At 38.3% G+C, this 14,889-nt stretch overlaps 2 protein-coding genes across 3 annotated transcripts; one reads left to right on the top strand and one right to left on the bottom strand.

The window, feature by feature from the left end:
• Positions 1 to 24: 24 nt before the first annotated feature.
• Positions 25 to 2,293, bottom strand: LOC114358596 (uncharacterized). Of its 2 annotated transcripts, none has more exons than XM_028312608.1 (2): positions 2,213 to 2,293; positions 25 to 1,504 (listed from the first exon to the last, which is right to left on the bottom strand). In XM_028312608.1, the coding sequence occupies exons 1-2, from the start codon at positions 2,228 to 2,230 to the stop codon at positions 122 to 124; spliced, it is 1,401 nt and encodes a 466-aa protein (XP_028168409.1). In that variant the 5' UTR covers positions 2,231 to 2,293; the 3' UTR covers positions 25 to 121. The 2 variants fall into 2 exon arrangements, with proteins under 2 accessions (XP_028168409.1, XP_028168420.1); XM_028312619.1 differs by having other exon boundaries at positions 25 to 1,497; positions 2,206 to 2,287.
• Positions 2,294 to 7,513: 5,220 nt separating this feature from the next.
• On the top strand, positions 7,514 to 14,802 carry LTV1 (LTV1 ribosome biogenesis factor; the record flags this gene model as incomplete). Its single annotated transcript, XM_028312595.1, has 5 exons — positions 7,514 to 7,690; positions 12,667 to 12,824; positions 13,416 to 13,563; positions 13,781 to 13,971; positions 14,619 to 14,802. Coding segments are annotated over 5 exons (852 nt in total), but the record flags the coding sequence as incomplete, so codon positions are not given.
• Between the last annotated feature and the right edge of the window lie 87 nt (positions 14,803 to 14,889).

The following is a 14,889-nucleotide window of genomic DNA, read 5'->3' as shown; positions in this document are numbered from 1 at the left end:
CACTAAAATTACACGTGNATTAGGAATTTATGATACACAAGTTTATAGAAGATAATAATTATAGGTATATTGGGTATGATATAACAATAGGTATATTGGGTATGATATAACACCTCCCCCCTTAAAATAAAGATTGGGCATGTGTGCCTGATCTTTGGAGATTGTTGAGGTCGTCGTCTTCGTCTTCTGAGATGCACGATGTAGTTGTTGGGACTCCAATTGTGGTCATCGGGATGGCTTGGACGTGGGTTGTTCTTCGACGTGATGATGAGGAACCGAAGCAGTTATTAAATATCTGGACACAGTGGTTGTTGTCCTCGAAGGGTCTACGGTTCATTCGGAATCGTAGGCATTTCTTGAATAGTGCATATAGCACGAGAAGTAGCATTAGGGTGCCAGAAATAAAAGAAAACCATGAGAATCCGTTTTGGTTTCTTTGTATGAAAGGGGTGTTCTTGATCTTTTGTATTTCATTATTGTGATTATCAAGCTGATGCTTGAGGGTATTGAGTGAGTCCAACGGGATCTCGTTAATTGAAATAGGAAGAAGATTGGGGGTAGTAAGACTTTTAATGTCTTCAAAGCAGTCATCTGTTTGAATGTCAGGAACTATGATAGGGTAAGTAATATTTTCTTGTTTAATTTGATGCGCTGAGAGAGTGCTGTACCCAGTGTGGAGTTTGCAATTTTCTTGAAGCGTGATGATTCCAGATCCTTGAATATTATGATGTGACACTTGGCTATCACACTGAAGAATACATTGTGTCACGTTGGTCAGTATGTAGATCCATCGGTTGTCGGCTAGTGGTTGGAACGTGTTGATGATTGCCGCGAATGTTGAAGTGGTGCAGCTGCTTGGAACTTTGTTGGAGGCGCTGAACAAAACTTGAAGTTCACATATTGGGCGAGTATCTGCATCATAAACGACGAGGTCGCTGCAGACGCTTCGTTTCTCTGCGTAGATTTTACAGTTGTCCAGTGAGCTCGTAGAGATGTAGTGTTCGCCGCTGGGGTTCGTAGCTAAATACTTGTGCTCCGGAAGGATCGTTGTGTGGAGTGAGGAATTGGGATGTTGGATCGGGATAGAGTATATATGGTATAATTTTAGGGCTTCTGATTTTACAAGTGGGAAGTCTAAAATATATACTAATCTATTCGAGTAGACATATGCAGAGAGTTGAGATGAGTCTAGGATATTATTTATATTATTAATCGTTACAGGACTAACTAATTGTTTGTTAGATCTAGCGTGGTTTGAGAGAAGAAGTTCTTGATAAAGTCTGTCTAGTGATATTATAGAGGGATGAATAATATTTGATTTAGCAAATAAAATACTAGTGAGACAGTCGTTGATTTCGTTTTCTAAGCTAGTTACTGATTCTAATATTTGGATTGAGATTGAAGAAATATCTTCACTTACTCTAATGTCGAAAATTGTTTTTGTAGTTCCATTTAAGTATTCATTTAACCTTTCGATATTTTCGTTTATGATTTGTTCATCGTAAGAAATTTTAAATATTGTTTCATTAAAGTTTTTTAAGGTTGATGAGGTGATTTGTAATTGCTTTTGCATTAGAGATGTTAAATCGAGTTCGCGTTTTTCAAGCATATCGATGCATTCGTTATAATGCTTCGCATCTTTAGCATCAGGAGTACCTATGAGATATTTGAGTAAGGAACTAAGGCCATCTAGAAGTTCTCTCTTTTGACGCGTGTTCTTGCCAAGGTACATGTTGAGCTCGGATAGACGAGAGTTAATTTTATTTAGGTTTACCTTTAAATATGACTTAGTTGAAATTACGGTGGGGAAGTTTGGATGTTTTGAAGATAATTGATCAAATTTAGATGATAGTCGTATTAAGGATTCATGGGCGATGAATAGGGGTTTTAGGTCGCGATAAATGATCAATTTCCAAGTGTCATCAGACACTGATAAAGTTCCTTCCTCTTCATAAAATAATCCGGCATGAGTTGGCAGGGGTTGTGTTATTGTGGCAACGATTCCCGTGGTTGCCCTGAAATAGACAAATTGATATCGATTGAGTTAATGTCTGAAACGCGTTTGCTTTTAATATAATTTCTAATAAAGACATAGGTTTTGTAGAGAATGATGTATAAGATTATTTTTAGAATTGAACAAATGACGAAACTAATATAAGGATTATTCATAAGATTTCGTATGTTATAGGGATTAAGGGGTTGAGCCATCGTAGATTTGACCCTGTAACATTATAATAAGGTAAAATTGGTTTTATAGTAAGGCGTAAGATTTGAAATAATTAAAAATTTAACTTATAAATGGAATTTAAATTGAATTGAGTTTGTAAAAGTAATGTTGATAATACATACTAAACTTAACTTCTAATAAACTAACTTATCTGCCTCGACCATGATTTTTAAACTAGGGTTTCATGCATGTGATATGGTCGGAGTCTGTTTGCATGCACTAGTTGATTACGGTTGGCTTTCTTTATGAGATAGTTGTGATTGAAACCAACACGTATGACCTCGTAAGGTCCTTCCCATTTGGAGTCTAAGTTATTAGGGTTCGGGACACGTAACATGACTTTGTTTCCTACTTGATACAAGGCTATGTTTTTGATTTGACTGTCGTATCGATCTTTAGCTTTCTCTTTCATTGCTTGAATATTTTTCAAAGCGGTGTCTCTAGAAACCCTGAGTCGTTCGTTTAAGTCCTTTAAATAATCGCAGGCTGTATAGTCTGGTATAATTTTCATTGAATAGAATGGACGTGGCTTGTAACCGAACAGGAGTTCGTGCGGTGTATAACCGGTCGAATTGTTAATCGACGTATTATGACACATGATAGCGAAAGGGATGATCTTATCCCAGTCTTTGAGACGACGGTTGTGATACATTCTGATATGATCACGTAAGGTGGCATGAAAACGTTCAAGAGCACCGTTCGTCTGAGGATGGTATGCAGTGTTGAAAGTGTGGTTAGCACCAAGGAATCTGGTTAATTGTTTGAGGACGTTGTTCGTGAATTCCGTACCTTGATCCGAGTGGAATCTTCTGGGAATGCCGTAATGCTGGCAGAAATGGAGTAGTTTTTTAGCGACTGTTATGGCTTCTTTGTCGGGAATAGGATATGCTTGGACGAATCGAGTTAGATCATCTTGGAGGGTTAAAACGTATTTATTGTTATTGTCGCTGACGTCAGAATATGAGACAAGGTCTAGGGAGATTCTTTCGAATGGTTCAGTGGATTGAGACGTAATAACCATAGGGGCTTGGAAATTCCTCCTCTGTATTTTATTACGTTGACAAGTGGTGCATGATTCTACGTAATTTTTTATATCGTTTGTCATACCTTTCCAGAAATATTCATCACGAATTTTTCTGGTGGTTTCCACGATACCGCGATGGCCAGAGAGGGGTTCGTCGTGATATGTTTTTAAGATGTTCGGGATTTCTTCGGACTTGGGGTATTTGATGTTATCTTGGCAGATTATGATATCACAGTCGTATACCTCGGCCAGGTAGGCTGTGATACGTAATTGCTCGTTACCATTCAATTTGCAAGTGGGATCCTTTTTTAAATCAGGGACATAAAGGCATTCGATTTTATTTTGTTGAAGACAGGATAATAAGGATTTAAAATAACTTTCGGAATCCCAAGGATCAAAATGATTGGGTCTTGTGGGACAAAAGAATAAGTTTTGGTTTTCGTTAGAAATTAAGAGATCAGTATCATAAAGAGACTTAGTTTTATTCAAATAGGGTTCCGTTTGAGAGCAAGAGCGTATAGCTTTATTAAAAATTATGTTTTGGTCTGTGAGTTGGCACGATATGGGGACGTATATATTTTTGTGACGAGGATCTAGTAAATTGTCAGGTGAGGTTTTTAATTTTGGGCTATCGATGGATCGATCTTGAGAATTATAGTGTTCAAAATTCATCTGTAGGTAATCAATTGAGTCGGATTGGATTGAGTCGTCTAACGTTAAATCAATGATATTAGAGTTCATAATCGGTGGTCTTGATAGTGCATCTGCGTTTGTATTAATCTTCCCGGCTTTGTAGATGATCTCGTAATCATATTCCTCCAGCTTCAATCTCCACCGAACAAGTCGACTACCTGGGTCTTTGATAGAGAATAGCCAGGTGAGAGGTTTGTGATCAGTTACGATCTTGACTTGCGTCCGAATAGATAGGGGCGGAAATGTTTTACGGCCCAAACGATTGCTAGGAGTTCACGTTCTATCGTGGAGTAGTTTGATTCAGCTTTATTTAGTGTGCGGGAAGCGTACGCGATAGGTAAGTCTTTACCAACTTCACCTTGTGAAAGGATGGCGCCAATGGCGTGAATAGAGGCATCTGTAGTTAGGACAAACTCTTTGGTAAAATCGGGATATTGTAATATAGGAGTAGTAGTGAGGATCTTTTTGCAGTTATCAAAAGCAAGTTGTTGGGATTCACCCCAAACGAAAGGGACGTCTTTCTTTAGNCTCAGGAGTTTAGAAGGCTTGTTAAAGGTTTTGTGATGTTGCTAAAGTTTGCTATAAAGCGTCGATAATAACCTGCGAGACCTAGGAAGGATTTAATATCTTTACATGATTTAGGGACTGGGAAATCGTTGACTGCTTGGACTTTCTCGGGATTAGGTTTAACACCTTCATTAGATATGATATGTCCTAGGTATGCTACTTCTTTCCTAAGGAATTCGCATTTATCTGGCTGTACCTTTAGGCCATATGTTCTTAGTCTATCGAATACTTCGGTAAGTTTCTGTTCGTGTTCTTGGAGGCTGGAAGCGAATACTACGATGTCATCTAAGTAAACAAAGCATCGCTCGCCTTGTAGACCGTAGAAAACGCTGTCCATAGCACGTTGGAAGGTAGCGGGTGCGTTCTTTAGTCCGAATGGCATTCGCAAAAACTCGTAGTGTCCGTATGGAGTGTTAAATGCAGTCTTAGGAATGTCCTTAGAATCGAGCTCGATCTGGTGAAATCCAGAAGCGAGATCTAGTGTAGTAAAGTAGATGGAGTGTCCTAGTTTGTCTAGTATGTCTGTGATGTTTGGAAGTGAGTAGCTATCGCCGACTGTAATATCGTTAAGTTTACGATAATCTATTACGACCCTCCATTTCTGTTTACCAGAAGCGTCCGTTTTCTTAGGGACTACCCAGATTGGGCTGCTCCAAGGTGATGTACTAGGTCGTATTATATTTTCGTTTAGCATTTTATCTACCTGTGTTTTTACTTCCTGTTGATGTACGTATGGAAATCTATAAGTTTTAGTATTAACTAGCGGCCGCCCGCGACTTCGTACGCGTGAATCCCGTTTTTCCCGCTAATTCCCGTTCCCGTGGGAATTTCGGGAATTCCTTTCTTAGTGCACCTCTACGGTACCTAAGCTACGTCCCTTCCAAATTTCAAGTGCCTACGTTTAGCCGTTTAGGCTGTGCGTTGATCTGTCAGTCAGTCAGTCAGTTTCTCTTTTTATATATTTAGATTGGTGTGTCTGATGTAGTAGGGATTGTATGTTTCGTGTGGTTAGTGAATGTTAGTTTGTCACCTTCGGTGTAAAATATGTCAGTGTAATTTAATATAATTTTATCTAAGGATTCGCACTCTTCTCGATTCAGGTGTTCACGTCGGATTAATTTATCTACCTTTTCGTGGGTGTTCTGATTATTTTGATTGATGTAATTGATTTGAAAGTGGCTTTGAGATTCTGTGTAAGATTTAGGATTAGAAATAGTAGGCATAGAGATGTATTTATCTTCATTACTCGAGTTAACACAAGTTATTAGGAATTTGTTATTTTGAATACTAACCAAAGCGTTCGGGATAGTAAGATGTTCATCTATTGACTGCTTGTCAATGATGGCGGCGCCGTCAATGATTTCTTTGCTAAAGCAGGTAATAACAGTTTCAGATCGTTTAGGTACAAATTGTTTATTGGTAATTTCTTTAGGTTCTTCGCCTAAAAAGAAAAGTTTGTATGAAGTATCGCGGACGCGCATAGATTTTGATTGGATGTAAATGTTTACGTTGAATTTGGACATAAAGTCGTTGCCTAGGATACCGTCTGCTGCTATATTTATATCGGCAACGTGAAATTTGTGACTAGGGAATCTATCAAGAGAAATGTTAGACGTTCCGTGCGTTCTGATGGTCGAATTGGTGTTTGATACTCCAATTATAGAGACTTTATCCCTAGAATTAATTTGATTACTACCTATTTTATCTTTGCGAATAACAGAGATGGCGGCACCTGTGTCGATTAACAATACAAGTGGTTGGCCGTCGACGTGAAATTTACAATGTAGCAGGTTTTCGTGAGGAATATTAAGTGATTTAATATGATATGGTTGAGTTTGATCAGATTTCGGAGTTTTTGATTTAGGAATTGATTTGGAATTACGCTTCGATTTAGATTTAGCAGATTTAGGGTTTGATTTGGAATTGGTAGGGTTGATTTCGGATTGAGTTTGTGTCGAATTAGTGGAAATAGCGTTAGGAGTTAGTGAAGATTTAGCAAGTGATTGATTTAATTGAGTTTGCATGGATTTAGTAGGCTCAGGTTGGTTTGATTTGAATAAGGTCCACGATTCGATAGTCTGAGTACCAAATTCGCGGGTTTGTCTACGATAGACTGAGGGTTCTCGCTGGACCTGAGGTGTGTTGGTGTTCGCGTCGCGTGTTGTACCTGGGTACTTCTCATTTACACTCAAATTTGATGGTCACACAATAATAGTTCATAAACGGTATAAGTTAGAACTATAACTTTGAAATCAGATGATAAAATATCTATTTAGCTACATACAATATAAATTTTGTCGTAATAGAAGCAAAAATAATACGAAAAAAATCACATGAAACGATAAAAAACGGGGTGATTTTTCGCGTTCTCATCGTGTCACACCTTCGGTTGCAATGAAACATTTGGTTACTGCATTCACAATTTTCATTCAATTTGTGTGTAGCATATATACTAAAATTATCGCAATTAAATATACTTTCCACACAGTAGTCAAAAAATATCTTCTTATAATTATTTTGAATTGAGAAAGCGAAATACGTTGGTCACACGATTTTAGGTACCTAAAATTTTGAGTAATAATACAAGATTGCCGTTAAACTGAACACCAGCAACCAATCACAGTATTCTATTCGGTTAACGTTAGTCGCGCTCCGGCCATTGGGGAGGTGAGATAGGTCGATCGTCGCTCCGGGAAAAAAATACGTAACTTTTTGTGATTATCTATAGACATACCGTCGCTTGCTTGAACAATATTTTCTACCTCTAAAATTTAAACAATTTAATTGAAACTTTGNAAGATTTATTTATTTAAAGTTTATTTCGGTAACTTCTACACATTTTTAATTACAAGTATTTGGGGCTTCCTATTAAGCCACCAGTTTTGCTTGTATTAGGAAGCTCCTCTCTTGTATAGTAAAATTACAAAATAAGTGATAATGTTAGCAAAAGTATTGGTGTACAGTGTTGAAATACTTTTAGGTTTTATTTTGAACATCGATTTTATTTCAAAATAAGCTGCAATGAATTACACATAATATTCCAGCCCCGTCAAAGAGGCAAGATGGCGTCATGGGACGACAAGGACGACACCAAGTCTCGCTTCTCACAATACTCGATGTCGTCAAGCGTGATCCGCCGCAACCAGGGCCTGTCGCTGCTGGATAACCGGTTTGAAAGGGTATGTACTTTGAATTTATGCTTATTAGCCTAGTGGTAAGTGTAGTGTATAGACATTTGTCTCGAGCGCATACGTCACAGCCTAGTCGGCGGTGGGGGCATTCGGCGTCCGACCGTGGTGCGGGCAGGTCGTGCTGTGTGCGTAGGCGAGCCAAATAATAATCTAATGGCGGAGATAAAGGTGTACAATACAATGGCGACAGGATTAAAAAGGAGTGCATTAAAAAAAAAAAAAAAGAAGTGAGTAGGTACATGTATAAGTCAAAGTTATAAATTAACTCACGGAACATTATTAATTTCAAACAAAGTATCTATTTAGATTGTGCTTAAATATGAAGTGTTTACTTTATATTTTCTCAGCCACTAAAGTGTAAATGTGTGAAGAGTGATATTCCCGTTGTAATAATAAAGATAAGTGATGGTGTTTCTAAAATTATTTTATCGATCGGAAATAACGAAAATACTTTTTGTTGTGTGTGTGTTTTGCAGTAAAACGATTCTTAATATTTTACGTTAGTAACATGTACCTACATTAAGAAGTGACTATACATATAACACACTCACGAAAATAAGCGGAAAAGTAATAATCAATAAAATATTAAAATAATTTATTTTATACTGAAAGTTAATCTGGTCTGCGCATAGAAATATGACAGGAATTTATGACATAGTCATAAAATATGTTATGGGCTAGGTAAATATCTATTTTAACAATCAAATTACCAGCAAAAGTTTAATTACCTATCCAGTAATACAATTACGTAAAATACAGCAGATACATGCAACGTAATTAACTAGAGGAATGCTGGGATCGATCACTATCCAATAACGGTATTTATTTTTAAATTATTGATTGAATTAAAATGTTTGATGCAATACACTCAAACCAAATTAGCAGTACCCATTTTGTCTATGCTTAAAATTGGTTAATGCCATGGAAATGAATTATTTAATTACTAATTGTTGTACAAATCTAGATTAGTATAAACATGTTGGTGATATTTTAATATAAAATAAATTACCTTTTCCGCTCGATGGCGTATGGTGACTATAGTCACTATTAAAAATAAAGCATTCCAGTGCAATGACATATTAAATTGTGATGTGAGGCATTTAATTGCGAAGACATCATAAAGTGGGTAGATAGGACTTGATTGCAATTTTTAGTTGTATCAGTGTACCTACCATGGAAAAATCATTTTTGTCAAGAGTAAGTACGGCTAAGTAGACTTACGCCCGTATTCACAAACGATGCTGCTTAAGTTAAGCAGCAAATCTAATGCAATAAAGTAAATGCAAATCTAATAAAGCTCTGTAATTGGTTCGTTCATGTGTCACCCTGTGCGTCCACGCGCACTGTGGGACGTCATAGTAATGTTTGAGAAAACGGGTGATCGCATCTTATTCTTTGGAAGAGTTCGATTGTGACGGGTAGACAGTCTCCGTTTCAGTTATATTTTCAACGCAACTGTGACTTTTAACAGAGGTGGTACTGAAGCAGACTAATTTATTTATGCGTCTCCCTAAGCACTTGACATTGGCAGAATTACTGCGGCAATAAAAAACGTGGGATAGTAAAAAGAAAAAAAAAAAAAACAGGCGGAACAAGTGTTACGATGTTAAGTTCGAATAGCGTCTATGCGCTTATAACGACTTTTAAACATTGCAAGTTTGCTCCTGTCTGAGGTAATATTTGTTTCTCACGAAATAAATACTCCCGACGTGTGTTCAGTAAAGTTAACTTACCTAACAAGTAACAGACAAAATATTAGTAAAAAAAAAAAAAAAGAGATAAGTCTATCTGGCAAAGGAGGTTAAAGCAGATCATTAGTAAGTGTCACTTTCTGAGATACAAATAATATTGATATTAATACATAATTGTTAAAACGCTTATGTATACCTATTTAAAAGAGACAATACGTAGTAAGGAGCATGCCGCGCGACTTCTCAGGCGTCCTCTTCTTCTGTCACTTGTGTGTTCCAACCTTGGACGAATAAACCACATGACTAGCGATAGATATTTACTTATCGCGTGACCTTTAGCGAGTGACAGAAGCCTTGAAAGTCCATCCAATTGGGTTTCACCTATGGTCCCTATCACAGAACACAAAAAACTAAAGAGAGATGTGACAAGGGGGCGTGGCCAGTGTCGCAGCAATATGCCAAACAGAACACATTGCTCGCAACAGCAATGTGCCATGCAGTTGACGTTTTATTTATAAATAAACAGTTTATATTGCTTGCGTAGTACAAAATATTATTCGCACAATGAGTACTGATATTGTGTTGAGTACAGACGTTGAGCACAATGAGTGGATAATGAGCACAATCAAACTAAAAAAAATAATACAATTATCACATCGTATCATAATTGACTACGTATGTAGTGGTGCTGTATGCTATGTACGTACATTACTGTGGCAACGAATAATCGTACTGAATGCAATGTGTGCATTCTGTGCATGACACACACTCTTCGTGAAGTATTGTTTTTATTTTGATTACTTTGTGTGTATGAATTTCTAACGCGACACTGGGTTTCGAAATCAGCGCATTGGTTGGCATTTCTCTAGATTTATATGGAAATGGGAGATATTCAGATAAGTATATCGTTCGTTCATTCCCCAAGGATTTCCAGAAAGACCGGTCCTGCGCCGCCGGCATCCAGGCACATAATTATGTAAGCATATTATATTATGTATTATAATATAATATCAGTAGAGAAAGTTCAGCTATCAAGTGAGAAAATCATACATTTCTCAAAATAAATCAGACACTGTTTAAAGTTAGAGAGGAGAGATTGAATAGTCACCTGGAGCTCATACATAACTCGAAAGGGACTATTCATTCATAAACATGCTGATGATGTATGGAATTACATGTGCTCCTGCAATATTCCATGTAGGTAACCCTGGATGGAGATTCTACACTTGTCACATACTAATTTCGAATTATCGCAACACTGAAGTTTATTAATAGGTACTTTAGAGATGGTACGATTATACAAACTCCACTAGATTAAAGTTTTCTAATCGTAAATACAATAAATGCTTCTTAAAATTAAGTTTTTATTTATTTTACATTGCTCATACAACCCTGACGCTTGAGCGGTGACGTAGATCAATTCTAAACACAAAAAAAATGCGCTCTTGTGAGCGTAGTAGTAAGGTGCGATTTCGAATGCACCATGTGCGTTGGATATTTTGCATTATTATTATTACCGTTAAAATGTCGGCATCTGATCCTACACAAAGGAGTGCAATTTCTGTTGCTACTATTATGTATTCTGTGGTTTTATGTATAAATAAACAGTTTATATTGCTTGCGTAGTACAAAATATTATTCGCACAATGAGTACTGATATTGTGTTGAGTACTGACGTTGAGCACAATGAGTGGATAATGAGCACAATCAAACTAAAAAAAAAATACAATTATCACATCGTATCATAATTGACTGCGTATGTAGTGGTGCTGTTTGCTATGTACGTANTGTGTGTATTTCATGTACAGTATTGACCTCTTTACAGATTTATTATAAGTATAGATTTTAGGGAAAGTATAGATATCATTAGGGCTTAGGTCGGGGCTGTACGGCGGATGGACTAATAATTCTATGTTTTCTTGGTCTAAAAACCCTTTTGTTCAGTGCGCGGTGTGAGAACTCGCATTGTCGTGATAGAGGATGATGCGGCGGTTGCAGTTCTCTTTACGGAGTTCAGAAACGACCTGTGGCAAACAAATGCTAGCATACTAATCTGCATTAACCGTTCTTTGTCCCCCAAGAGGAATAGTCGCAACATGGCCGGTTTTGGAGACAAACGTAGCCACCATTTTTTTTGCAACACTCCGTGAACGAACTATTTTTGTTGGCTTTAATTCATTTTCGAACACCCAAACTCGTAACTGGTTTTTTTTTTCGGGTTCGTACGCGTATATCCATGATTCGTCACCTGATACGATGTTGTATACAGCATTTGAGGATCCTGCATGTAATCTCCCGAGAGTTCTGACGCACCAAGTAACGCGAGCCGCTTTTTGCTCTTCACAGAGCGAATGCGGTATCCATCGGGAAAACAACTTTTTTACACCTAATTGTTCATGCAAGATTATTTGTATTTGACTCATGCCAATGTCTAAAGTTGCCTGAATTTCGCGGTATATCACATGTCGATCTTCTTCAATCAGCTTACGCACAGCATCAACGTTTTCTTAGGTGACTGCAGTTTTTGGACGACCTTGACGGGGATCATCACTGAGCTTGACACGTCCACGTTGAAATTCAATAAACCAGCGATAAATTGTGGTTTTGGATGGGGCTTCATTACCAAATGCAGAAATCATCCGGTCAACACACTGTTTTTGTGTTAAACCACTTCAAAAGTCATAATAAATCATCGCTCGTGAATTTTCTCGAGTCAATTCCATTTTCTCAACGACTAAACAAGTTTGACAAGACCTTGTGATACGACCGAGAATCTTTTTTTAAATAAATAAATGGTATACGATTTTTAAAACCCTGGAGTTTGCAATTAAATAGATTTTAATATGACTGGAACAGTGGAAATATTCCATTCCCGATACTTTTAGTGCAGCCCTCGTACTACCAGCCAGTTTTGTGGTTATTGAATCAGAGTGAAGCTCGCTTCCACTTTCGGCCTGATGACGGATTAGCAAGCTGAAGTGGCAATGTGCAGGGCACATAGTACGCAGAACTGACGGCCGATGGGGCAGCAAAGTTCTGGAGTGGAGGTCGCGTACCGGAAAACGCAGCGTGTGACGTAGTACTTATTATTATTCTGTGGTGTGACGTCCAGTCACAAGGTGGACCGACGACATCATAAAGGTAGCAGGAAGGCGCTGGACGCAGGCCGCTACCATCCAGGCAACATGGAAAGCATTGGGGGAGGCCTATGTTCAGCAGTGGAAGTCCTATGGCTGAGTTGATGATGACAATGATGATGAATTTAATTCGCAGATGTTCGCGGAATACGACGACACAGAGCTTGGTGCTTTAGACCTGGAAGAGATCGAAGGCTTTATGCCTGACACCCATGATATGCTGCTGCGAGCTGCGGAGGACTTCGACCAGTCCCGGAAGCGGTACCAGCTCGATAAGGAGAAGGAGATAGCCAGGTGAGATCCCTTTTTACGCCTAAGACAGTTTCCATATCTAGACTCACCACCAAGAAAGCTACCATATCCAGAGACTGCGTTCAACTCTATTTTAGACTTGCTTGATACATCGTCCAATGTTGGATCCAGTAGAAAGAACGAAAAGAAAGAAAGATACATTATTACAGTAGGGCGTAACCATCACCATAAGCCGAAAGCTCCACTTTAGTTATTATTAATTATTAATTAGATTATCACACTGCACCGCGGTCCGCGTGGCTACATATAACGAATCCCGCGCGTAAACGCGTTGTCAGTGTGTTATGCCGCGCCTGTTTTCTATACAAACTGAGGTACTTGCCTATAATTATTAAATCTGTCGTCCCGCGTACCGCGGCGGAGCGCGGTGCAGTGTGATAATCGGCTAAGGGTCAGATTTTTAGTATGACCCTTATACCCTATGATAATTCCCTCCTGACACAGTCGGGTAAAAAAATATTCATTTCTTTCATAAGTTGCGTTATCCATCTGAATTTGTTTTGATCCAGCATCCTTGCAAGATTGCAATATCATAGGCAGCAAATTAAAAAAAATCTTGTTCCTTATTCCCAGGATACAAAGGCTACAAGAAATATCAGAGGAGTCCGAAGACGACCTGGTGACTATGGAAGTGGAGCCCAAAGAGAAGTGGGACTGCGAGACTATTCTATCAACTTACTCCAATTTGTACAACCATCCTAAACTCATTGAGGAACCTAAGGTGAGATTGCCTTCGAAAATTAAGTTTTGCTAATGAATTTTGAACTTTATATACTACTATAGTCTGGTCGCCGAACACGTAGAATTTTGTCCAATGACCCAAAGCTACCCATCCTTATCGCTCGCGCGTAATTATATTGCTGTCGCGACTGTGCGACGCGCGCCCGCAGTGAGTGTGCCAATTAAGCCAAATTCACACTCATCTTTTTAATTCCCAGAAGCCCAAAAAGATCCGAATCAACGTAAAGACGGGCATGCCCAAAGACGTACTTGGCAACGACAACAAACTCACAATCAAGTCTTTGGCCAAGTTCAACGCACAGAACGAAGATACAGACAGCGCTAGTGATGACGATGGAAGAACGCACGCGGAATCCGTGCTTAGCACTTTGAGCGTACTGTCTATAAGGTGAGAATATCTAAATAAATATTTTTTTAATGTAAATGTGTTGTGTTGTGGCTATTTAGTTTAGTATGGAATATTGAGGGTTTTACTCTAAGAGTAGGCGCACACCGTTGATTTTAGTTGGCCGATAGTTGTGCCCGATTTTAAATTGTATGAAGAATCGGCCAAATCGAATCGGCGTAGTGTGCGCACTCCCATACATGCCCATACTGATCAACTGCCCGACTAAACTATCGCCCGACGAAAAATCAACGGTGTGCGCCTACTCTTATGTGCAGTCAGCGTCCAATAATTCGTGATACGCAAGGTAGCCAAAATTCGCAACACGTCTTTGTTACAATTGCAATAAGGTTGCGTTATCAACTTCTTGGTCACTTTGGGTGTCACGAACTATTTGACGGTGACTGTACGAAAGGAATATTCCAGGTATCCCCCCCAAAACTAAATGGGAACACTCCTGGAAGAGTTCCCGAGAGTGGCACATTGCTACATAAGAATTTTCAGTTGCAGTTTAATTTATTTTGAAAATGTTTATCGCACGTTTACACTTCAGTAATTCATTAAAATATAACGTACATAATATTTTTTCTGATTCTTTTATTTACTTTGCGTAGGTAAATGTAACATAATAAAACCTATTTTTATTCCAGACCCAAAGACGAAAGCGCAGAAGAGAAGAAAGAAAGAAAGCGCCTCCTCAAAGAATACAGAAAGGAAAGACGGATAGAGAAGAAGGCGAACAAAGAAGCGTTCAAAGAAGAAAAGAAACGCCAGGAGAAGATTATGATGAACAACAGAAATAACATTCAAGGGAATAAAATATGTTAAAACTGTTATAATTATCTTGTATGTCTATAGTATATTTTATTTTTAAGATATTCTATGTTTTATTTGAGAATCAGAAGCCTTTCATTATCATCA

This window comes from Ostrinia furnacalis, unplaced genomic scaffold (assembly GCF_004193835.3).
Source record: "Ostrinia furnacalis isolate ACB-3 unplaced genomic scaffold, ASM419383v2 OfSCF0292, whole genome shotgun sequence".
Classification (NCBI taxonomy): Eukaryota; Metazoa; Arthropoda; class Insecta; order Lepidoptera; family Crambidae; genus Ostrinia; species Ostrinia furnacalis.
The sequence above is the reverse complement of the archived record's forward strand: the minus strand, read 5'-3'. Positions and strand labels throughout refer to the sequence as shown.